The sequence below is a fragment of the Microcaecilia unicolor genome, chromosome 12 (assembly GCF_901765095.1).
Source record: "Microcaecilia unicolor chromosome 12, aMicUni1.1, whole genome shotgun sequence".
Classification (NCBI taxonomy): Eukaryota; Metazoa; Chordata; class Amphibia; order Gymnophiona; family Siphonopidae; genus Microcaecilia; species Microcaecilia unicolor.
In genome coordinates, this window is record NC_044042.1 from 106440627 (window position 1) to 106465852 (window position 25226).

The 25226-nt window shown below is 47.5% G+C and overlaps 1 protein-coding gene across 1 annotated transcript in view; it reads right to left on the reverse strand.

The window, feature by feature from the left end:
• Window positions 1–24773, reverse strand: part of ITGA3 (integrin subunit alpha 3) — a 162907-nt gene extending 138134 nt beyond the window's left edge. The window contains exons 1-2 of the mRNA XM_030220498.1: window positions 24726–24773; window positions 23390–23667 (exon numbers count right to left, since the gene is read on the reverse strand). Coding sequence (XP_030076358.1) covers window positions 23390–23667; window positions 24726–24773 — 326 coding nt within the window. The remainder of the gene's footprint in view (window positions 1–23389; window positions 23668–24725) is intronic.
• Between the last annotated feature and the right edge of the window lie 453 nt (window positions 24774–25226).

The following is a 25226-nucleotide window of genomic DNA, read 5'->3' on the forward strand; positions in this document are numbered from 1 at the left end:
CATTCCTTTCTAGCCTCCCTCCCTCCAGCTTCCTAATGCGATCCCTAGTCTATAAGCGTAATCCAGCTTTTATCTCCACCCCAGGATCAGCCCATCGTTCCCGCAGGCCACTAGTTTATATATGCAGAGTCTACAGAAGACTAGACACAAGGCCTGAAACATGTGCTCAGCGGGTAGGGCAGGGTGGGGCACTTCATCTCTGCAAGTAAATGCATATTTCTTTCAGCTTTGCCCATTTCCACAAATGTGAGCAACGCCTCAATCTCTCTCTCTCTCTCTGTACATGTCAGCAGCCTAAAGGAAGGAGGAGAGCTGGGGAATCTTTGAGGAATAGGAAGGTGGGCGGGGAGGGTGGAAGATGAAAAGAGGGGTGGAGGGAAGAGGCCAAAAAGGAGAGGGCAAGGGGAAGAGGAACACATGATATCAGACGGACGAGACTATATATCCAGAAATGCTAATAATGCCTTCTGTTATATTACTATCATGCATTCCATTACCATGCAACCCCAAATCCTTCTGTAACACCAAATGTTTACTCCCCTCTCATTTCCACTATCCATGATGTATTGTAAGCCACTTTGAGCCTGCAAAGAGGTGGGAAAATGTGGGATACAAATGCAATAAACAAATATATAAATGAAAGAAGCCTAAGGGAGGGGGAGCCACGTGGGTGAGGAGGTGGAGGAAGCTGTTGATTTGATCTTTTTTTTACTTTATCTTCTCTGCTGTTTTCTCTTCATTTTACGTCGCTGTGGCACTTTGCTCTTCTGTGGTCGTTGAGCGAGTATCAGAGCACATCCTTCAGGCATATCGAGTCTTCTACAGGCTTTATGAATAAAGAATAAATCAAGAGAGCAGCTTACAGGAGTTTATTTGTAGCTAATATGGAGGGGATACAGAGACCACCACAGGTCTTTCTGCTGCATAGTCTACAGGAAAGAGTCTCTTCTGGCTGTTGTTCTTTGGGGCAGTGTCAGGGCCATTACTGGGGGAGAACAGCCCACACACACACAAGTCACTGCAGGCAGCAACAAGTTTAAACACAAGGCCGGACAAATTTCTGTGCCCTTAGAAACTGAGATTTTACACTCCATACCTGAGGCATCCTGCAGTTAAAACCAGGCCTCAGGTAATTCCAAATTCATACCTTCCGCTATTAACCCATCTAAAACTCCCAGCTCATCCCAAGGGAAACAACCTGCTTTGTCAAAGCAGATGTATGAATTTTTACTGCGGGGACAGTGATGTCAGGTACAGGATATTTATCACCTCTGCAGTCATAAGGGCCTCTGAAAGCAGAAAATACAGGCATCCAGACTGGCACCGAGCCCAACGGTTCTGGTGACTATCGAAGGATAGAACGGCAGGGCTGGCATCTCTCCACTCATACCAGTCACAAGACAACCCATGGAAGACAGCAGCTCTGGCCAGGACACAGAAACTGCAAGAACCTGGCTCTTCCGTTAATGCCAAGAAAATTTATAACCAATGAGGCAATCCTTTCCAGAACTTATTTATCTGGGTCACAGGAAGAAAGGCGGGGTGTAAGACTTGGGGACTGGCCTTGGTCATAATCCTCCCCCCCCCCCCCCCCCCCAGCAGTTCATTAACTATCCTTTTTTTTTTTCTCGCTCTCTCCGGCAGGCTCTCATCCTCTGGTGACTTGGCAAGCATTACGTCTGTTTTACTGTAATTACAAAGCCTGCAAAATTGATTAACATGTCTGCCGCAGGGACAGAATTGGAAACAGAGGTTTAGTATATCAAAAGGCATAGCCTTCTGAAGCCCATTGATCAGTGCCCGCCCTGCTCGTCCCTGGCAAGCTACAATCTCTCCCTCCCTCACCAACCCACAAAAGACACAGAACCAGACTGTACGAGCCATCCAATCTGCCCATGCGAATCAACCCCTTCTTCCTCAGACTGCCTCTGTGTTTCTCCCCTGTGCCAGGAGAACCAGAAACCTGCAAGACCACCCACCCCAGAGGTGGCTGTGCATATGCTTTTTAATGCATCACGATTCAGAACCATTTTAGAACGTGTCATGTTTACTGATCATAAGTCTACATTTTAATATTTTATTAACTTTAAAATAAATAATACAATGAACAAAAGGAAAATCAGTGGCAAACGCAATATTCTGGGCACAGGCTTTCTAAGGTCTTGTTCAGATCATTAACCGAAAAGTATATAGAACTGGATAAAAACCCAATGGCCACCTCCAATTCTGTAACATACCACATGGCTTCAGAAACTCCCTCAAAAATGGAAGAAAATAACAGAAAATAATATTCACGGAGGCCAGGGCCCCCCTAGTTTGGGGGGGAGGGGAGTAGAGAGAAAATGCACTGCCACCGCCCCCCGCCCCCCATAAAAAAAATTGAATCCCAGCTATGCCTCCGATTCAGACTTCGTGTCGCCCCAATAACAGGGACACAAACTCATTCCACTTCCATGTACTTTGTGACAACATAAAATCCTGCAAACCAACTCTGACCCTCTGAGCAAAAAGGTACCAAAAACGGAGAATGGCGGGGTAAATTTGGGCATCTTTCATTTTTGAAAGTTTTGCAGAGTTTAGGGTCAAAATTGTATCTCAAACTGCGCATGGATTACAGAGATATAGATTAATTGATTTGATTACTTTATTTTTTGTCTATTAGATTGTAAGCTCTTTGGGCAGGGACTGTCTTTCTTCTATGTTTGTGCAGCGCTGCGTACGCCTTGTAGCGCTATAGAAATGATAAATAGTAGTAATAGTAACATAGTAGATGACGGCAGAAAAAAGACCTGCACGGTTCATCCAGTCTGCCCAACAAGATAACTCATATTTGCTGCTTTTTGTATATACCCTACTTTGATTTGTACCTGTGCTCGTCAGGGCACAGACCGTACAAGTCTGCCCAGCACCATCCCCGCCTCCCACCACCGGCTCTGGCACAGACCATATAAGTCTTCCCAGCACTATCCCCGCCTCCCAACCACCAGCCCCTCCTCCCAACCACCGGCTCTGGCACAGACCGTATAAGTCTGCCCAGCACTATCCCTGCCTCCCACCACCGGCTCTGGCACAGACCGTATAAGTCTGCCCAGCACTATCCTCACCTCCCAACCACCAGCCCTTCCTCCCAACCACCGGCTCTGGCACAGACCGTACAAGTCTGTCCAGCACTATCCCCGCCTCCCAACCACCAGCTCCGCCTCCCGATCTTGACTAAGCTCCTGAGGATCCATTCCTTCGGCACAGGATTCCTTTATGCTTATCCCACGCATGTTTGAATTCCGTTACCGTTTTCATTTCCACCACCTCCCGCGGGAGGGCATTCCAAGCATCCACTAAGTTTGCAAATTTTTCAAACGCATTTTTCTGAAACATGTACTTTTTTATTTTTTTAGCAAAAGGGCCCTATGGTGGCCTAAATTCTAAGTCGCATAGTTAAAAAGGGGTGTGGCCAGTTTCTACAAATCTATGTGCGATATTATACAATACACTCAATCTGGAGCTAATCTAGGCGTCAGGATTTACTTCAAGTAAAACACAGCCACTCGGCATTTTCTGTATACCGCATGGAAATTTATTCTATAAAGTTTAGGCATACTTTAAAGACTACGCCTAGACGTCATTTTTTCCAGGTGCCATATAAGCACTATTCTCTCAATAGCACTCCGAGACTTTTTGGGTGCAGATCCGAAAAGGGGGCATAGCCATGGGAAGGGCAGGGGCGTTCCTAGAATTTATGCAGTGTTACAGAATGTGGCAGAGCCGCGTCTACACGGATCTGCCGTATTCTACAACACTGCATGCAAATTCTAGGAATGCCCCTGACCTGTCCACACCCCTCAAATTGGCCATGCCCACTTTTCGGAACACTGCGTAAAAATTTACAGAAGCATCTTTATGGAACAGCAACTACAAAGATGCAAGCGTAAATTCAAATAGTTACCAGTTAGCGTCAATAGTTGATTGTTAGTACCTAACCGACCTAGACTCGTTATCCAATTAAATTGGGCGCGAGGGCATTACCTGAATGGATACTGCTTTTGATAGCTTTCAGGTTGCCGGTGGTATACAAGCACTTTATTTATTTATTAATTGATTGATTCTTTAAATTTAAACAGATAATAAAGAACAAGCAGAAAACAAAGTTGCATAAAATTCAGGAGCGATGCAAAGAGTGGAACCAGCCAAAAAGATATTGAATCACAGGTTTATTACAATCGTGTCTTGTCTATATTTTTTTTCTCTTACACTGCTCTGGGTGAAGCTTTTGGTCGAACCTGATGATCACGTAGTCTTTTTGAACACTTTTCTCTCTGGGTAGTACTTTGGTAACATATACAAATTGTCAAGGCAAATAAAAATTCCCTAAATCTGAATCCTGCTTTGCCCTGCCAGGTTTCCAACAACCAGCCACCTTGCAGCTAACTTCTCAGGCTTCTGTAGCTCAATTGATTTTATTGACCACATCCCCCAGCTATTTACAGAGCCATAATAACATTTGCCTCTTGGACAAGACAACAAATCAAAGTGAATTAAAAAGAGGAGCTCAGAGATCAGTCCCCAGGAAGCCGAAGGCAAATGCTGCCATTAGGTACGATGCACCCAGCCAGCCGTCAACTGCATGAGATACGATTCTCCCTTGGCCAGCTCCAGCGTAATTGATTGTCAGGCCACCTCGTATCAGCCTTTTGAGTTTTGTAAGGCCTGGTGCGCATCGCCTTGCTTCAGCATTATGCAGGTACTTTACTTAAGCAGACAAACTAGGCAGTCACCTAGGACAGCAGCGAGCCCCTGCAGTCAAAGCAAAACAATAGGTTTTGACAGTAACACAAACTCAAACAATCCAAAGATGGGCTGGAATCTAAAGTTTATTAAAATGACCTGACACCGGCCATATTTCGGCAAAGCACCTACATCAAGGGGTCATCGATGTAAGTCCTTTCTTACATAAGTACATAAGTGTTGCCACACTGGGACAGATCAAAGTTCCATCAAGCCCAGCATCGTGTTTCCAACAGTGGCCAATCCAGGTCACAAATACCCGGCAAGATCCCAAAAAGGTTCAATACATTTTATGCTGCTTATCCCAGAAATAGGCAGTGGATTTTCCCCAAGTCAACTTAATAATGGTCTAGAGACATTTCCTTTAGGAAGCCGTCCAGACCTTTTTTAAACCCCGCTAAGCTAACTGCCTTTACCACATTCTCTGGCAACGAATTCTAGAGTTTAATTACATGTTGAGTAAAGAAAATGTTTCTCCGATTCGTATTAAATTTACTACTTTGTAGCTTCATCGCATGCCCCCTAGTCCTAGTATTTTTGGAAAGCGTAAACAGACGCTTCACATCTACCCGTTCAACTCCACTCATTATTTTATCGACCTCTATCATATCTCCCCTCAGCCGCCTTTCTCCAAGCTGAAGAGCCCTAGCCGCTCTAGCCTTTCCTCATAGGGAAGTCGTCCCATCCCCTTTATCATTTTCGTCGCCCTTCTCTGCACCTTTTCTAAAAAGCCTTGAAAACAACGTACGGCCACCTAAACTTCCAGAAATGACTAAAGAATAACCTGTTTGAAAAGGCAAAGGGACAAAAAAAGTACCTGCATACAATATATGTAAACCACTTTGGCTTTACCCACAAAAAGGCAGTATATCAAACCTTTGACCCCTAGGTAGGTGAAAGAAATGGGGAGAATCCTTCAGCTGCATAATGAATCTGGTCATCAAACTCAAGGACCACCTCTTCCAAACCTATCAGGCATCTCTCGCTAAATAACATTATCAACTCCGTATATTTCCAGAAACCAACAGCAGCATTTACTGACAAACCATCATCTGGATGTTTCTCTTTACCTCCAAAGCCCACGCCTATCAGGCTGGCTTACCTTCAGAGAACGTGCCAATGAGCTGAAAAGGGAGGGGATGAAGCCTACAGTCTGGGCACATCCAGAGGCATTCACTGCTTTAAGCTTAATCCAGCTCCATAATCAGTGGCTCAGTCATAAGTGCTGGGTGCCTCCAGGGCAAGGAAATTTCAGGGACAAATATAAACAAGTGAATGTTTAAGACTGAAGCTTCAACGAGTCAGAGCTCGATGACACCAGTACGTCTACGAGCCCATCTCTAGAGGAATAAAGGTTAGAGCCATTGGAGCCAACTCTGTGGGTGCTTGAGCACCCCCAATATTGAGAAAATTCCTTGTATGTGTCCAAGGAGGGGTTATTTTCATTGGGCTTAGCACCCCCAATAATTTTGAAAAGTTAGAGCAGTGGGGCTGGGAGCCAGAGGACTCCCCCCCCCCCCCCCCCCCCGGTTCCAATCTCACTGCTGCTCCTTGTGATCTTGGGCCACTCACTTAACCCTCCATTGCCTCAGGTACAAACGCTGCCCTCCAGAAACAGGGAAAAACCTATTGTACCCGAATGTACACTGGTCCAATAGCTTTTGGGCTTGCAGGTGATATACGAGAAAGAAAGACAGACAGACAACTCAGGGAGACACAATTTGCTACTTTTGCCTCCTTGGAGTCATAAAAGGGCCTTTTTACAAAGCTGCGGCAAAGAGTGGCCAATTTTCCACTTTCTGATTTAAGGAGCTAATGTTATCATTAGCGTGCAGCCATTAACAAAAGTTAGCAAGTTAGCCCTTAGTGACACCTATTTTGAAGGCGGCAAGGGCTAACCCTGAGCTTATTAATCAGTTATTACGCAACAACGCCAATGTGTCAATTAGCACAGAAACCCCCTCTCTCTGCCCCCCCCCCTCCCAGAAACGCCCTCTCGGGTAATAAATAAAAAATATTTTTCAGCACATGGACAGCGCACACACAATAGCAGCTTACCACGAGACACTTAAGCATGCACCGTGGGATGCCATTTTTAAGCTGCGGAAAGCATACATTAGCGCCAATTAAAAGACAGTAGCCCTGGAAAACAAAAAGCAAGCATCCAACACCAAGGACGACATTTTCATATCTCTAAAAATATTAAATTCTAACACCGACACAGCCATGTTTCAAGCTCATGCCTGCGTCAGGAGCATTAACAATACATTTAAAAATGAGACTCAAAGAATTAGTAGACAGTCAATTTGTGCTCATCCACCCCAGAGGCAGCCCAAGGCAATCTGCTGCCTGAGGCGACCCCCACCCAGGTTCCAACATCTTTCCATACTCTCTGCCAATTATTTTTATTATTATTTATTGCATTTGTATCCCACATTATCCCACCTCTTCGCAGGCTCAATGTGGCTTACAATACATCATGGATACTGGAAATTAGAAGAGAGTAGACATTTTGTGTTACAGAAGGATTTTGGGTTACATAGTGATGGAGTACATGATAGTAATAAAACAGAAAGCATCAATTTACATTTCTGGATGTTTGTGAGAACTTCACATGCTTTGGTCTTTGTGGTATATCTCGTCAAAGAGATGGGTCTTTAGTGCTTTACGGAAGTTCATAGGTCGCTTTCAGGTTACGTGGCAATGCGTTCCAGAACTGCGCGCTCATATAAGAAAAGGTTGATGCGTGCATTAATTTGTACTTTAGACCTTTACAGTTGGGGAAATGAAGATTAAGGAATGTGCGAGAAGATTTTTTAGCATTCCTGGATGGCAGGTCTATCAGGTCTGACATATAGGCTGGGGCATCACCATGGATGATTTTATACTACTACTTAACGTTTCTAGAGCGCTACTAGGGTTACGCAGCGCTGTACAAATTAACAAATAAGGACAGTCCCTGCTCAGAAGAGCTTACAATCTAAAGGACGAAATGTCAAGTTGGGGTAGTTTAGATTTCCTGAGAAAAGGTGTAGTGATTAGGTGCCGAAGGCGATATTGAAGAGGTGGGCTTTGAGCAATGATTTGAAGATGGGTAGGGAGGGGGCCCGGCGTATGGGCTCAGGGAGTTTGTTCCAAGCATGGGGTGAAGCGAGGCAGAAAGGGCGAAGCCTAGAGTTGGCGGTGGTGAAGAAGGGTACTGAGAGGAGGGATTTGTCTTGAGAGCGGAGGTTACTATGTACTAGGTTTTATGTACTAGGGTACATATTTTGAACATGATACGTTCTTTGAATGGGAGCCAGTGTAGCTTCTCTCGTAGGGGTTTTGCGCACTCGTATTTTGATTTCCCAAATATGAGTCTGGCTGCTGTGTTCTGGGCTGTTTGGAGTTTTTTGAGAATTTGCTCTTTGCAGCCAGCGTAGAGTGAGTTGCAGTAATCTAGATGACTGAGTACTAACGATTGTACTAGATTACGGAAGACAGTCCTCGGGAAGAATGGTCTTATTCTTTTTAATTTCCACATTGAGTGGAACATCTTTTTGGTTGTGTTTTTCGCGTGATTCTTCAAGTGTTAGGTGCCGATTGATGGTAACTCCAAGGATTTTCAAGGTATCCGAAATTGGTAGGTTTAATTTTGGTGTGTTGATGGTGGTAAATTTGCTCGTGTTATGTTGAGAGGTAAGTACTAGGCATTGGGTTTTTTTCTGCATTGAGTTTTAACTGAAAGGCATCTGCCCAGGAGTGCATATGTAGACTTCGGTTGATGTCCCTCCCCCCCCCCCCCCCCCCCCCCCCCCCCACAGCTACAATTTGGCATCCCCCCTTCCTTCCTTCCTCAACCACCCTCCCCTGCCTACCTTCTTTTTTTTGTCGTTTTCAAAAGGCAACGGAGGCAGCAATCCTTATACGCTGCCCTACCACCGACACTGGTGTCTCCTCTGTACTGTGACCCACCTCCGAGGAAACAGGAAGTTATTTCAGAGAGAGTTATTACAGAAGAGAGCAGACACCGATGCCAAGGCAGCATATGGGGATTGCTGTCGCCTTTTAAAGACAACACAGAAAGAAGGTAGGCTGGGGAGGGGAGTTAAGGAAGGAAGGGAGAAGTTGCCTGAGGCCCCTGCCTCAGTTGGCCTAATAGTGACATTACCACTGTTGCACCTATATTACCTGTTTAGGAGACACCATTCTAAATTACACAAAGCACGCCCTTCCTTCCAAAAAAGCATCCAGCATGAACTGTGCAAAGATACACTATAAGCCGTAATACAGAACAGCAAAAGCAAAGATTCAGCTTCAGTAGCTGGAGTACAAGCCCAGGGCCGGGCAGACTTCTCCGGTCTGTGCCCTGAAAATGGCAAGGACAAATCAAGATCAGGTATGCGTATGTAGCATCACATCATACCTTATGCTATGAGATTATCTTGTTCGGCAGACTGGATGGACCGTTCAGGTCTTTATCTACCATTGGTATATATTTTCAATGGATGTAGACTTACAAAGTTACGTGTTACTATCAGGCTCATTTTCGAAAGAGAAGGACGCCCATCCTTCTCCCAGGGTCGTCCAAATCGGTATAATGGAAAGCCGATTTTGGATGTCCCCAACTGCTTTCTGTCGCAGGGACGGCCAAAGTTCAAGGGGGCATATCGGAGGCGTAGCGAAGGCTGGACTTGGGCGTGCCTAACATATGGATGTCCTCGACCCATAATGGAAAAAAAAGGGCGTCCCTGACGAGCACTTGGACAACTTTACCTGGTCCTGTTTTCTTACGACCAAGGCAGAAATGACCAGATGACCACTGGAGGGAATCTGGGATGACCTCCCCTTACTCCCCCAGTGGTCACTAACCCCATCCCACCCTCAAAAAGCATCTTTAAAAATATTTATTGCCAGCCTCAGATGTCATACTCAGGTCCATCACAGCAGTATGCAGGTATCTGGAGCAGATTTTGTGGGTGCAGTGCACTTCAGGCAGGTGGACCCAGGCCCATCCCCCTACCTGTTACGTTTGTGGAACCCTCCAAAACCCACTGTACCCACATCTAGGTGCCCCCTTCACCCATAAGGGCTATGGTAGTGGTGTACAGTTGGGGTAGTGGGTTTTTTTTTGGGGGGGGGGGTTGGGGGGCTCAGTACACAAGGTAAAGGGGCTATGTTCCTGGGAGCATTTTCTGAAGTCCATTGCAGTGCCCCCTAGGGTGCCCAGTCGGTGTCCTGGTATGTCAGGGGGACCAGCGCACTACAAATGCTGGCTCCTCCCACGACCAAAGGGCTTGCATTTGGTCATTTCTGAGATGGGCGACCTTGGTTTCCATTATCGCCGAAAATCAGAAACGACCAAGTCTAAGGATGACCATCTCTAAGGACGACCAAAATTTCAAGATTTGGGCGTCCCCGGCCGTATTATCGAAACGAAACATGGACGTCCATCTTGTTTCGATAATACAGGTCTCTACGCCCCTAAATCGGGACTTTTTTTTGAGGACGTCCTCCAAAACTTGGCCGTCCCTTTTGATTATGCCCCTCCACATAACTTTGTAAGTCTATGTGCTTTGAAAATGAGCACGAAAATCTACAAAGCAGCATAAGAGGTACTCAAATTAATAAAAATGTTTTGACCTTCAAAATGTCTTTACATGAAGAAAACTCCCTCTTCCTGAAAATTGCATTAAACAAGTATATCCCTTTAAGGAAAGCTCAACACATAAAAATAAATATTAATTCAGAATACACTCTTTTCTATATTTTGCCTCTGCTAAATATAGCATTAATGAACCAGATCTGTTCCACAGCCTGCTCTGTGTAAAGCACAACCGAACACTGATAAAAACAATATATATTACAATCACTTTTCTCTGGATTCTTACAAACATTTCCCCAAGTGACAACTGTCGGAAGGAGATTAAAACTCACTGGAGTGAGATCATCCCTCTATTTCCAGACTGCCAAGGAAGCATCAACCCTGGCCCCTGGAATTTATAGAAAACAGCAAAAGCCATGAGAAAATGAGATTTTAACAAAAGGCTCGATGCCAACGGAGTCAAGTAAAACATTTCACGATGGCCTTTCACAGACCCAGGCTCAGGGACTTCTCTGTACACAGCCAATTAGGTCTAGGAAAAAAAGGAACTGAGCTGAAGTAATATGTTTTATTCATAATCATAAACCATAGGAAAATATCTGCAGATTTCCCCGGAGGCCGTTCAGTAAATAAAAATGTAACAAAATACTCAAATTAAGGTAAAAAAAAAAACCCCAAAACAAAACAGAGAATCCGGGCTGCTATAGCAGATTGCAAGGCCCCCCGAGTTATGCAAGACCCTTCCCGTCAGGGACATAACCATTACCCCACCTAACAGCTTAAGTTTATGTGATGCACTTACCTAAGCGATGTACAATATAAAAAATGCACATCATTTATGGGGAGACAAAGATAAGATACAGAAGGAGGGCTAAGTTACTACTACAAATCATTTCTATAGTGCTACCAGTCGTTACTGCAAATTCCTTGAGACACAAATGCCTTAAGACACAGTAGGAAGATAGATCCAGGCACTCGTGGTTAAGTTTAGAGAAGGTTTCCCTTCATTATCACCCCAGCTTACTTCTCACAGCCAGGGGTATTGTCCCCATCTGGCCTGACGGGTTCTTCCGTTACCTGAGATGGGGCTCAGGCAGATGGATCTGAAAATGCCTGGCTGGAGGCTCGTTGGGGCCTAGGAGAACCCAAGGCTTCACCGAGGCTGGCAATTAAACTAGGACAGATTTTTTTTTTGTTACATTTGTACCCCACGCTTTCCCACTCATGGCAGGCTCAATGCGGCTTACATGGGGCAATGGAGGGTTAAGTGACTTGCCCAGAGTCACACGGAGCTGCCTGTGCCTGAAGTGGGAATTGAACTCAGTTCCTCAGGACCAAAGTCCACCACCCTAACCACTAGGACACTATCGTAACCCCAGGCACATAGCTGGCAAATGCTTCTGCACCCTTGCTGGTGGAAGCAAGAGAGGAGGAGATCCTGGTGATTCTGACAGGCTTAGGAGCGGTGTCTGAAGGTGTGGAATCAACATGAGTACCAGTGGCGTAGCCAAGGGTGGGCCGGCACTTTGGGCCCAGGCCCCACCCAATAGCAGCACACCTATGAAGTGGCTGGCAGGGATCCCCAAGCCCTACCAGCCAAAAATTCCCAACGGCTGTCCCTCCTGCATACCTTGTAAATAGCGATACATGCTGTTCGCACCGGTCCTACAGTCTTCCCGCCTATGCAGAAACAGGAAGTTGCATCAGAGGGAAGGCTGTGGGGCCAGCATGAGCAGTGTGTATTAGTTGCTACTCGCTGCCAGTGAAAATCTTCTACTTAAAAGGTATGCGGGGTAGGAGGGATGTTTGAGACCATGTGGCATGCAGGCAAGAGAGGGAGAGACCAAATCACTCGTGGGACAGGGCGGGGTTCTTCTGCCAACCATGTTGGGCCCAGGCCCACCCAAAATTGGGTGCCTGGCTACGCCCCTGGGTTGTTCCCTCTTGTTTACTGTCTCAATGCCCAGTGGTTAACCTGAAGGTGAACCTTAGCTCGAGTGCTTGTGCCTCAAATTTATTTGGATTTATTTACCGCCTTTTTGAAAGAATTCACTCAAGGTAATGTACAGTAAGAAGAAATCAATAACTTGGTTCAGGTGGTCAAGACTAAGTTGAAAAACATACATTAGAACAACAATGGGTTTCTGTTTGAATTACCACTGTGGGGAAAGACTAATTCTTTCAGACAACTTCAATCTCCGATGTTGAAAAATCTTGGATAATGTGAAGAGTGGTAACCCACGTTTATACAGATTCCTCGTTCACCGACTATTTCACCAATAGACATGATGAGAAAATAGCCGACGGATATTGGGAAGTTCTGTTGATAAGTTCTCACCCCGCTCTAAATTTTATTATCTTCTTACCGAGAAAGCGGATTCCCAATCTCAGTCCGGTTTAGATACAGCTCAAGCTCCTGGAGATACATCAATTTTGCTTCAAACTTCACAGACACAATTAACATCTCATTGGGAGCTTAGCCGAGTTTAGGTGGCAGAGCCGGTGGTGGGAGGCGGGGCTAATGGTTGGGAGGCGGGGATATTGCTGGGCAGACTTATACGGTCTGTGCCAGAGCTGGTGGTGGGAGGCAGGGATAGTGCTGGGCAGACTTATACGGTCTGTGCCCTGAAGAGGACAGGTACAAATAAAAAGTAGCACATATGAATTTAGCTCGTTGGGCAGAATGGATGGACCGTGCAGGTCTTTTTCTGCCGTCATCTACTATGTTACTATCTCACACGTTTGATGACTTTTGCACAAGTCGCTGATAGGGACTGCCTGTTGAAACTTTATTTTACGAAGCAACAAAAATTGTTTTTCAACTTGAGAACCTGGATTTTTCCTGATATTTCAAAGGAAGCAGTTCCTGTTTTTACATCCAGAGGTATTACAGCTGGGGCTTTATTTTTCATAGGATTCCCATGTAAATGTTTGGATAAATACCATTCTCAGAAATATGTTTTCTTAGAGTTGGCTCCACTGATGGCTTTTTTTTTTTTTAAAGCTGTTAAGGGAACGTCAGGTGGATGGTCTGAAACCCTCCCAGTGACAGTATTGATCACCTCCGACAGAATGTACACCTGATTCTAAAGGTGCAGGTTGGATAAGGCGTCATTATGTAATTATGAATTAAGAAACATTTTCTTTCTTCATACTGAAGTCTTGAGATCCCCATGTGATAGACTTGATTGAGTTTTATATTTCCTAAATAACATTCCATACTGTGAATTTTTTTTTTTTAGAACTCCGTTTCTGTACGAGCATTGTCGTTTAAAAAGATTACTGTAAAATTCAGTAAATAAAAAGGTTTTTAAAAAACAAAGGGGTCCTTTTACAAAGGTACGCTTTATGATGAAGACCACTGACCATTTTAGTAGCTGCCCTCTGGACCAACTCCATCCTGTTCGTATCTTACGGTAGTGAAGGCGCAGGTTTTGGGCGCGTGCCAATCCATCTTTCAGCACGCCTGTGAAAAAGGCCTCTTTTTTTTTTTTTGCCAAAAAAGGACGCGCTCCGTTTTGGGTCTGAGACCTTACCGCCAGCCATAAAGAATCAGGGCAGTAATGACCCACGTGCGTCAAATGCCACTTGGCACGCATCCAAAAATAAAAAAATATTTTTCGGACGCAGGCCAAAAATGAAATCACTGCAAGAGCCATGCGGTAGTCGGGTGGTAATTCCATTTTGGCGCACGTAGACGTTTACGTGGCTTAGTAAAAGGACCCAAAAGACACAGTGGGGGTTCCAGTGATAAAGGTGTAAGCAAAATCTAAATAAATAAAAACTAATCCCTTTCTGTGGCTGATATACAGCCATAATAACCAGGGTCCAGGTTTTAAAAAAATCGGCTACAGGCTGCAAGGCTAGGCAATGCGATTAATCTAACAGGCTATCACTGTAAAGGTAAAACATAGTAACATACATAGTAGATGATGGCAGAAAAAGACCTGCACAGTCCATCTAGTCTGCCCAACAAGATAAACTCATATGTGCTACTTCTTGTGTATACCTTACCTTGATTTGTATCTGCCATTTTCAGGACACAGACCATAGAAGTCTTGCCCAGAACTAGCCCCGCCACCCAAACACCAGCCCCGCCTCCCAATCTCGGCTAAGCTTCTGAACAGGATTCCTTTATGTTTATCTCACGCATGTTTGAATTCCGCTACCGTTTTCATCTCCACCACCTCCGGCGGGAGGGCATTTCAAGTATCTACCACTCTCTCTGTGAAAAAATACTTCCTGACATTTTTCTTGAGTCTGCCCCACTTCACTCTCATATCATGTCCTCTCGTTCTACCGCCCTTCCATCTCCGGAAAAGGTTCGTTTGCGGATTCATACCTTTCAAATATTTGAACGTCTGTATCATATCACCCCTGTTTCTCCAGGATATACATGTTCAGGTCATCAAGTCTCTCCTCATACGTCTTGTAACGCAAATCCCTTACCATTCTCGTAGCTTTTCTTTGCACCGCTTCAATTCTTTTTACATCCTTCGCAAGGTACAGTCTCCAAAACTGAACACAATACTCCAGGTGGGGCCTCACCAACGACTTATACAGGGGCATCAACGCCCCCTTTCTTCTGCTGGTCACACCTCTCTCTATACAGCCTAGCAACCTTCTGGCTACGGCCACCGCCTTGTCACACTGTTTCGTCGCAGTCAGATCCTCCGATACTATCACCCCAAGATCCCTCTCCCCACCCGTAACTATCAGACTCTCCCCGCCAATCAGTGATTGAGATTTCTGTGCCAGCTAGTTCATGGTGTTACTACGCTAATGGATGCCAGTGTCCCTGGAAGCAATTCAAAAGGTATGGTGCAGCCCCCCTTCTCCACCCGAATGCAAACATTCAAATAATGTAACAGTCTTCAATAGAGTACTAGAAGGAAGCATCACGCATACAATGAAAAACTCCAGGTCAGGGGGTCACGAAACATAACACAAAGAGAAAGGCCCAGAAGGAACTAAAGAAAATACCATGCCACTGAAGGGATGCCTGGAATTGCCAGCAGCAGAGAAAGCGGGAACCAAAACGCCACCGAAAGACTTCAAGCGTGAAAGCTCTTTCCCCTCCCTTCGGCCTTTCATTTCACATCTGAGGAGATATAAGTGGGGGCTTCCTAGCTCCCCATACTCAGCACTACAGCACATCAAATCACTGTGCCTAGAGGGTGCTGCTGTGCTGTTTATTACTCACTGTTACAAGTATCCCACAGATGCATGCAAACCCAAGGATACAGAAGGAGCAATTTTAGGAAAGGAAGCTGGGGAAGCATTTGTTTCAAACAGGGAGTGTGGTCATAAAAGTCAAGCAAATGGAACAGGCACATAAATAGGAGACCGAAACACTCCCTGAACTAACTGAATATGAGAGTGCTTTGAAAAAACTCAACAAAATCAAAGAGACCGTCCTCTTTGATCTTTTAGACATGGGACTTACTTTTGGGAAAGATCAGGCTGGGGCACCCAGCAGCAATATTAAATACTAGCAAAAGAGGCCCGTTTCTGGACCAAATGAAACGGGCGCTAGCAAGGTTTTCCTCCCCAACACCCCCCCCCTTCTCCCTCCCTACGTACCTACCGACCCCTTGGTCATTCAGATGCCATTGCTCCACGCACCGTACATCATTGCTCCACCCTCTGTGTGTGACGCCATTGGTCCGCCCTTGACATCATCACGTTTGACGCGAGGGCGGGGCCCGGCGACTTGGCGATTTTGGTAGCTTCACCACCACGAACCCTTCGAACTCGTGTTGAAGGAAGTGACGTCAGTGGCTTGGCTTCACTGACGTCAGTGTCTTCAGAACGTTGAGGGTGAGTTTTATTATATAGGATTTACAAGGACCACAAACCATGCGCAAGATGCCTCTACTGCACTATCAGAGACAGCCATGAAAATGACGCTATTTCAAAAACATTTACAGCTCTGGGAAATCAGTTGCACTGAGAAACCTACATATTACATTAACAAACATTCAACCTGGAGTGAGGGATCGGTGGTCTAGTGGTTAGGGTGGTGGACTTTGGTCCTGGGGAACTGAGTTCGATTCCCACTTCAGGCACAGGCAGCTCCTTGTGACTCTGGGCAAGTCACTTAACCCTCCATTGCCCCATGTAAGCCACATTGAGCCTGCCATGAGTGGGAAAGTGCGGGGTACAAATGTAACAAAAAATAGAAAATTACAGCCAGGTGAGAGACAGTCCTTGATTTCTTACCACCCCAATCAAAGGACCGACAATTCTGATTTCAATGGGCAGAATCAGGCACTACAAAAGTCCCACACTGCTTTGGGATACAAGTTCAAAACCAGGCCTGGCCAAAAAAATCTTCAGGTTGGAAGTGGGTAACTTGGCAACTCCGCAGACCAAAAGTGACAGTGAAAATACACTTTCAAAAGATATATGTGGCTTTCAGCATGGGGCTGCAGGGCCCTGGCCAGTCCCCACAATGAACAAATTGGAACCGAGGAATTGTGTTCATCCAGCTTTCTGAATTCACATGCAACTTTCTTTAAAATTACTCTCATTATTTTCTGTTTCTCAGTCTTATCTACGTTCCACCTTTGCTTGCATCTTGTGCTGTCTATTAATGTTGATGTTAATAATGCTATCTGAATACATTATGTACAACTTATTCTCGCTGTACACCGCCTTGGGCGAATCTCTTCAAAAAGGTGGTCAATAAATCCTAATAAATAAATAGATCAATGTTAGTGGTGCAGGACGTGTGGGTCCTTATCTCCATCCCAATGAAGCTGGCGGACCCAAGGTCCACCAGGACCCCTCTGCTAACACAACAGCCACTGCACAAGGTGACTCACTTGGGTGCTTGCAATATCTGGAACTAAACTGCTTCTCATTCACAGACCTTTGCGAGGATGCCGCAAGGGGAAGTGAAAGTGGCAGGGCTCTGTCTGAAAGGTCAGTCTTGCTTCACCCCCAGAGTATCTGCCTATTTCTCTCTTTTCTGATAAAATGTTTTCGAGTTGACTCAGTCATCTAGATTACTGCAATTCGCTCTACGCTGGCTGCAAAGAGCAAATTCTCAAAAAACTCCAAACAGCCCAGAACACAGCAGCCAGACTCATATTTGGGAAATCAAAATACGAGTGCGCAAAACCCCTACGAGAGAAGCTACACTGGCTCCCCATTCAAAGAACGCATCATGTTCAAAATATGTACCCTAGTACATAAAATCATCCATGGCGATGCCCCAGCCTATATGATAGACCTACCACCCAGGAATGCTAAAAAATCATCCCGCACATTCCTTAATCTTCATTTCCCCAACTGTAAAGGTCTAAAGTACAAATTAATGCACGCATCAACCTTTTCTTATATGAGCGTGCAGTTCTGGAACGCATTGCCACGTAACCTGAAAGCGACCTATGAACTGACCAACTTCCGTAAAGCACTAAAGACCCATCTCTTTGACAAGATATACCACAAAGACCAAAGCATGTGAAGTTCTCACAAACATCCAGAAATGTAAATTAATGCCTTCTGTTTTATTACTATCATGTATGAATCTATCTTGTTGGGCAGACTGGATGGACCATGCAGGTCTTTTTCTGCCGTCATCTACTATGTTACTGTGTTATTCCCAGCAGCAGGACAGGCTGTCGCTCAATCCGCAAGGCAAGTTTATTAATCTCCCTGTACTTAACTGTCATTTCTATCACTCTTACCTACTACTAAGTCAGTGGTTCTTAACCCAGTCCACAGGACACACCAGGCTACCCACTATAACTATGCATGAGAGATCTGCATGCAATGGGAGGTGGTGTATGCAAAGTTCTCTCATGAATATTCATTGAGTATCCTGAAAACCTGACTAAATAGGTATATCCTGAGAACTGGGTTGAGAATTCTTGACAACACATGTAAAACTGTCATGCCAATAAAGTTATCTGAATCCGACAGGGCAGCACAAGGCTAGTGGGCTACCAGAAATCCCTTTTCACTGGCCCAATCAAATCATTTTCAGACGATGGGGTTAAATGGCTGGAGCAGGTGCCCCCTGGGGAATAGTAACATAGTAACATAGTAGATGACGGCAGAAAAAGACCTGCACGGTCCATCTAGTCTGCCCAACAAGATAAACTCATATGTGCTACTTCTTGTGTATACCTTACCTTGATTTGTATCTGCCATTTTCAGGACACAGACCGTAGAAGTCTTGCCCAGAACCAGCCCCACCACCCAAACACCAGCCCCGCCTCCCAATCTCGGCTAAGCTTCTGAGGATCCATTCCTTCTGCACAGGATTCCTTTATGTTTATCCCACGCATGCTTGAATTCCGCTGAAGTGGACCTGGCATTTAATTTCAGGGTTAATTGATGAATGAACTCTAGGTTTAAGGAAATCATGCTGAGGGGTTGCAGGAGAGGGCTGCAGAGAAAATAGTTGCGATGAGCCCCACTGCCCACAGGAGGCGATGAGACTTGTGTGCTGCCCCCTGTCCTCCCTTTTCCCCTACACTGAATAGGTTACAAGGCTTAGGCCATGCTTCAGACAAAGCAGAAGGGGAGGGGGCAGATGGGGACTCCGTTGTCCCTTCTTCTCCAAAGATATCACTTGCATCCCTGGAAAGTAAGACGGGGAATGTTTCCACGGAGCCCAGAACAGCTGCTGGGCAGAGGGCTCACATTGGAGACTGTATGGCTCACCATCTCCCCCTCCCCCCTCACTCTAGAGGGCTCCCAGCTAGAGCAAAGGAAAGATTAGGGCAGGCTTTTGTGAGGGAGGCCAACTTTGGTCTCTCCATTCACTAAAAGAATTACAGGAATGTATTCAACAGGTCAGTGTGAGGGAGAAGAGCAGGGCTGGGTGTGTGACAGCAATCCAGTCCAGCTTCAAGGGGAGGGATGGGTCTTCATTCAAGGCTTGAGATCAAGCAGAAGACAGCTCTTGCTTGCAACCCCCCCCCCCCCCACCCCCAAAAGAAAATCAAGGATGCACTCTGCCTGCCACCTAATCCAGGTCCGATCCGGGTACCTTCCAAGGCCAGAGCTACAAGCCGCAGCAGACACCAGCCAGTGACTGTATGTCCATGAAACCTCTGGATGGGCAGAAGTACTTTCATTTAGTACCGTTCCCATCTGTCCCAGGGACAGGCAGTTCTAAGACAAAGGGTGAAAAAATTGAAAATCTGGCAGGGCAACTTCACCCCTACTCCTGGAGCAGAGAAGCACCCCAGTCCCCCTTCAGGCTTCTGCTCCTCTCCCCCCTCACAGCAGTCCCCAGCACCTCTGCCTCCCACCCACCTGCTATTTCACAGATATCTGGGTTTTATCTATCTGTTTATTTAGCAAACTTTGATGACGTGCCTTATGAAAACAGTGTGAAGGTTGTTACAAATAACAATCATAAAACCACTGCCGCTCCTTGTAATCTTGGGCAAGTCACTTCCTCCATTGCCTCAGGTACAGACTCTTTAAAAGTCCTCTGGAGGACAGAGAAATATGTGAATGTAACTCACCTCCAGCTACTGCTGAAAGCTACAGCCAAATAAAACCAGAAACTCTCCCCAAAAGAGCCCTCACCAAACCAACCCACTGAACTCCTATTCTCCTCTTACTGAACTACACCACTCTCCCTCCCCCCAATTCAAAACTCAAAAGTTGCTTTTAACTTATTCCTGAATCCCATACAATGTTCTCCCACTTTCACACCTGCCCTGTAACCCTGCTACTCCCACCATTCCCTGCTACATCTGCTTCTAATTAGTATTTACAGGAATCTGATCAGCCTCCCCCCCCCCCCCCCCCCAAGCATTACCAGGTACATCTGTCTCCTTCACTACTCTCTGGTAGTGACAGGTACCCACTGTGATCTCTGATCTTCTCCCCCTCCCATTCATCCAGACTCACAGGTATCTGTGGATCTTCACTCCCCCCCCCCCCCCCGTACTCACAGGTATCTCTGGTCCCCCGACCCCAGTAGTACTCACAGGTATCTCTTGATCTTCTCTTCCCCCCCCCCCCCCCCGTACTCACAGTTCTCTGGATCTTTTCTACTCTTCCCCCCCCCCCAGTCCTCCGGTACATCACAGGTATCTCTGGATCTTCTTCCCCCCCCCACCCGCCCCCGGTATTCACAGGTATCTCTGTCCCCCGCCCCATGGTACTCAACAGGTATCTCTGGATCTTCTCTTCCTCCCCCCCCCCCCCGGTATTCACAGGTATCTGTGGCTCTTCTTCTCCCCCCCCCCTCCCATATCACAGGTATCTCTGGATCTTCACTCCCCCCCCCCCCCGTTCTCGCAGGTATCTCTGGTCCCCCGACCCTAGTAGTACTCACAGGTATCTCTGGATCTACACTCCCCCCCCCCCATACTCACAGGTATCTCTGGTCCCCCACCCCCAGTGGTACTCACAGGTATCTCAGGATCTTCTCTCTCTCCCCCCCCCCCAAATCCCCAGTACTCACAGGTATCTCTGGAGCTTCTCTCCCTCCCTCCCCCCCCCAAAAAAAAATCCCCGGTACTCACAGGTATCTCTGGATCTTCTCTTTCCCCCCCCTCCCTCCCTCCCCGGTATTCACAGGTATCTGTGGCTCTTCTCCCCCCATCCCGTACTCACAGGTATCTCTGGATTCTTCACTCCTCCCCCCGTACTCACAGGTATCTCTGGATCTTCACTCTCCCTCCCCCCCCCCCCAAAAAAAATCCCCGGTACTCACAGGTATCTCTGGATCTTCTCTTCCCCCCCTCCCTCCCCGGTATTCACAGGTATCTGTGGCTCTTCTCCCCCCATCCCGTATTCACAGGTATCTCTGGATCTTCACTCCTCCCCCAGTACTCACAGGTATCTGTGGATCTTCACTCCCCCCCTTACTCACAGGTATCTCTGGCCCCCGACCTCAGTAGTACTCACAGGTATCTCAGAATCTTCTCTCCCCCCCCCCACCCTCAAACCCCCGGTACTCACAGGTATCTCTGGATCTTCTCTTCCCCCCCTCCCTCCCTCCCCGGTATTCACGGGTTTGCTGTGGCTCTTCTTCTCCCCCCATCCCGTATCACAGGTATCTCTGGATCTTCACTCTCTCCCCCCCCCCCCCCCCGTACTCCAGTATCTCTGGATCTCACTCTCCTCCCCCCCCCCCAAAAAAAATCCCCGGTACTCACAGGTATCTCTGGATCTTCTCTTTCCCCCCCCTCATCCCCGCGGTATTCACAGGTATCTGTGGCTCTTCTCCCCCCATCCCGTACTCACAGGTATCTCTGGATCTTCACTCCTCCCCCCCCCCCGTACTCACAGGTACTCTGGATCTTCACTCTCCCTCCCCCCCCCCCAAAAAAAATCCCCGGTACTCACAGGTATCTCTGGATCTTCTCTTCCCCCCCTCCCTCCCTCCCCGGTATTCACAGGTTTCTGTGGCTCTTCTCCCCCCATCCCGTACTCACAGGTATCTCTGGATCTTCACTCTCCCTCCCCCCCCCCCCAAAAAAAAGCCCCGGTACTCACAGGTATCTCTGGATCTTCTCTTCCCCCCCCCCCTCCCTCCCCGGTATTCACAGGTATCTGTGGCTCTTCTCCCCCCATCCCGTACTCACAGGTATCTCTGGATCTTCACTCCTCCCCCCGTACTCACAGGTATCTGTGGCTCTTCTCCCCCCATCCCGTACTCACAGGTATCTCTGGATCTTCACTCCTCCCCCCGTACTCACAGGTATCTGTGGATCTTCACTCCCTCCCTCCCTCCCCCCCCGTACTCACAGGTATCTGTGGATCTTCACTCCCTCCCCTCCCCTCCCCTCCCGTACTCACAGGTATCTCTGGTCCCCCGACCTCAGTAGTACTCACAGGTATCTCAGAATCTTCTCCCCCCCAAACCCCCGGTACTCACAGGTATCTCTGGATCTTCTCTTCCCCCCCTCCCTCCCCGGTATTCACAGGTATCTGTGGCTCTTCTCCCCCCATCCCGTATTCACAGGTATCTCTGGATCTTCACTCCTCCCCCAGTACTCACAGGTATCTGTGGATCTTCACTCCCCCCCTTACTCACAGGTATCTCTGGTCCCCCGACCTCAGTAGTACTCACAGGTATCTCAGAATCTTCTCTCCCCCCCCCCCCAAACCCCCGGTACTCACAGGTATCTCTGGATCTTCTCTTCCCCCCCTCCCTCCCTCCCCGGTATTCACAGGTTTCTGTGGCTCTTCTCCCCCCATCCCGTACTCACAGGTATCTCTGGATCTTCACTCCTCCCCCCCCCCCCGTACTCACAGGTATCTCTGGATCTTCACTCTCCCTCCCCCCCCCCAAAAAAAATCCCCGGTACTCACAGGTATCTCTGGATCTTCTCTTCCCCCCCCCTCCCTCCCCGGTATTCACAGGTATCTGTGGCTCTTCTCCCCCCATCCCGTACTCACAGGTATCTCTGGATCTTCACTCCTCCCCCCCCCCCCCCCGTACTCACAGGTATCTCTGGATCTTCACTCTCCCTCCCTCCCCCCCCCAAAAAAAAAATCCCCGGTACTCACAGGTATCTCTGGATCTTCTCTTCCCCCCCTCCCTCCCTCCCCGGTATTCACAGGTTTCTGTGGCTCTTCTCCCCCCATCCCGTACTCACAGGTATCTCTGGATCTTCACTCTCCCTCCCCCCCCCCCCCCCCCAAAAAAAATCCCCGGTACTCACAGGTATCTCTGGATCTTCTCTTCCCCCCCCCTCCCTCCCCGGTATTCACAGGTATCTGTGGCTCTTCTCCCCCCATCCCGTACTCACAGGTATCTCTGGATCTTCACTCCTCCCCCCGTACTCACAGGTATCTGTGGCTCTTCTCCCCCCATCCCGTACTCACAGGTATCTCTGGATCTTCACTCCTCCCCCCGTACTCACAGGTATCTGTGGATCTTCACTCACTCCCTCCCTCCCCCCCCGTACTCACAGGTATCTGTGGATCTTCACTCCCCTCCCCTCCCCTCCCGTACTCACAGGTATCTCTGGTCCCCCGACCTCAGTAGTACTCACAGGTATCTCAGAATCTTCTCCCCCCCAAACCCCCGGTACTCACAGGTATCTCTGCTGGCCTTCGGTCTGCTGGTGCAAAGCCACCGAGTAGCCGAAGAAGCTGTCGGCTGTGCTGCCCTTCTTCAGCACCGGGAACCGCGTGTCCATGTTAAAAGCCCAGCAGCAAGCACCGTGCAAGAGGAGCAGCGCCCAACCCAACCCCCGCTCCGAGCCCATTCCCGACCCGATCCCGATCCGACCCGCAGGCACCAAAAACGCGCTTCTTCCGGGGACGGCGAGAGGCAGCCGGAGCTGCTTAAAGGGACCGCAGCACCTGCAGCTCTTCCCCCCCCACCCCTTCAGGGACTCCGCCCACCCCGCGGGAGGGTGCAAGTCCACGCCCTCCCCTCACTGGCATTCGAAAAACCTGGACTGGCTCCGCTCTGCAAAAAGCCCACGTTGCACCTGCCTTGCGCTGGGTGACATTGGTCATCTCAGGTTCAGAAAAGAAAAAGCAGAATGGAAAACAGACGGATGAGGGGAGATAGGACTGAGGTCTCCAAAATCCTGAGTGCTGTAGAACAAGTAGAAGTGAATCGATTTTTTTTTACTCTTTCCAAAAGTATAAATTCTAGGGGACACTCATAGAAGTACTTTCAAAACAAATAGGAGGATTTTTTTTTCACTCAACCAACTTGAGATTTCGCCTATTAGATTGTAAGCTCTTGTGAGCAGGGACCGTCCTTTTGTTAAACTGTACAGCGCTGCGTAACCCTAGTAGCGCTCTAGAAATGTTAAGTAGTAGTAGTAAGTTCTGGAACTCTTTTTTCCTGCAGCGGTTAGCGTATCTGGGGGTTTTTTTAAAGGTTTGGACAAATTCCTGGAGGAAAAGTCCATAGTCTGTTATTGAGACGGACATGGGGGGAAGCCACTGCTTGCCCTGGGATTTGTAGTATGGAGTGTTGCCACGATTTGGCTTTCTGCCAGGTACTTGTGACCTTACTTGGCCACTGTTTGGGAAAACAAGATACTGGGCTAGATGGACCATTAGTCTGACCCAGTATAGCTACTCTTATGTACTTAAATCAAACTTGTGGATTCCCTGAGTGCCTGGCCCTCTGCTAAGAGAGTTACAGAAGGGTCACAACTAGTTTTCACAGGTTACACTTTCCTTCTGTTCCTCACCCTCCAACCCATAAAACCAGTGGCATACCAAGGGTGCACGCTGCTGGGGGGGGGGGGGGTGCTGCACCCTGAGGGGATGGACGCCGCTGCACCCGGGGGGGTGTGCAGCGGTAGCGATCCACCCCAGGTGGCAGCTGACCTAGGATCGCCACTGCTTAAACTACCTCTTCCCTTACTTATTCCTTCTTGGCCACTTCATTATCCTCTCCCCATACCTCATCCATCCATTTCGCTGTCCCCAGTATTGACCCTATATTGTACATCGCATTGATTTACTTTGTAAAATAGACAACGTTATGACCTCACCATGCCCACTCATGCCTTATTTTCTTCCCTACCCTCATCCCAAACTTCATCTTCCAGTGGAGGAGTAGCCCAGTGGTTAGTGCAGTGGACTTTGATCCTGGGGAACTGGGTTCAATTCCCACTGCAGCTCCTTGTGACTCTGGGCAAGTCACTTAACCCTCCATTGCCCCTGGTACAAAATAAGTACCTGAATATATGCAAACCGCTTTGAATGTAGTTGCAAAAAAAACCTCAGGCGGTATATCAAGTCCCATTTCCCTCTCCCCCTTATGACATCACAATATCAGAAGTGTATTGGCCAATCAAGCCATTGTGACATCACTGATGAGGTTGGCTCTTATTGGTGGAATGAGTGGAGGAGTAGCCTAGTGGTTAGTGCAGTGGACTTTGATCCTGGTGAACTGGGTTCG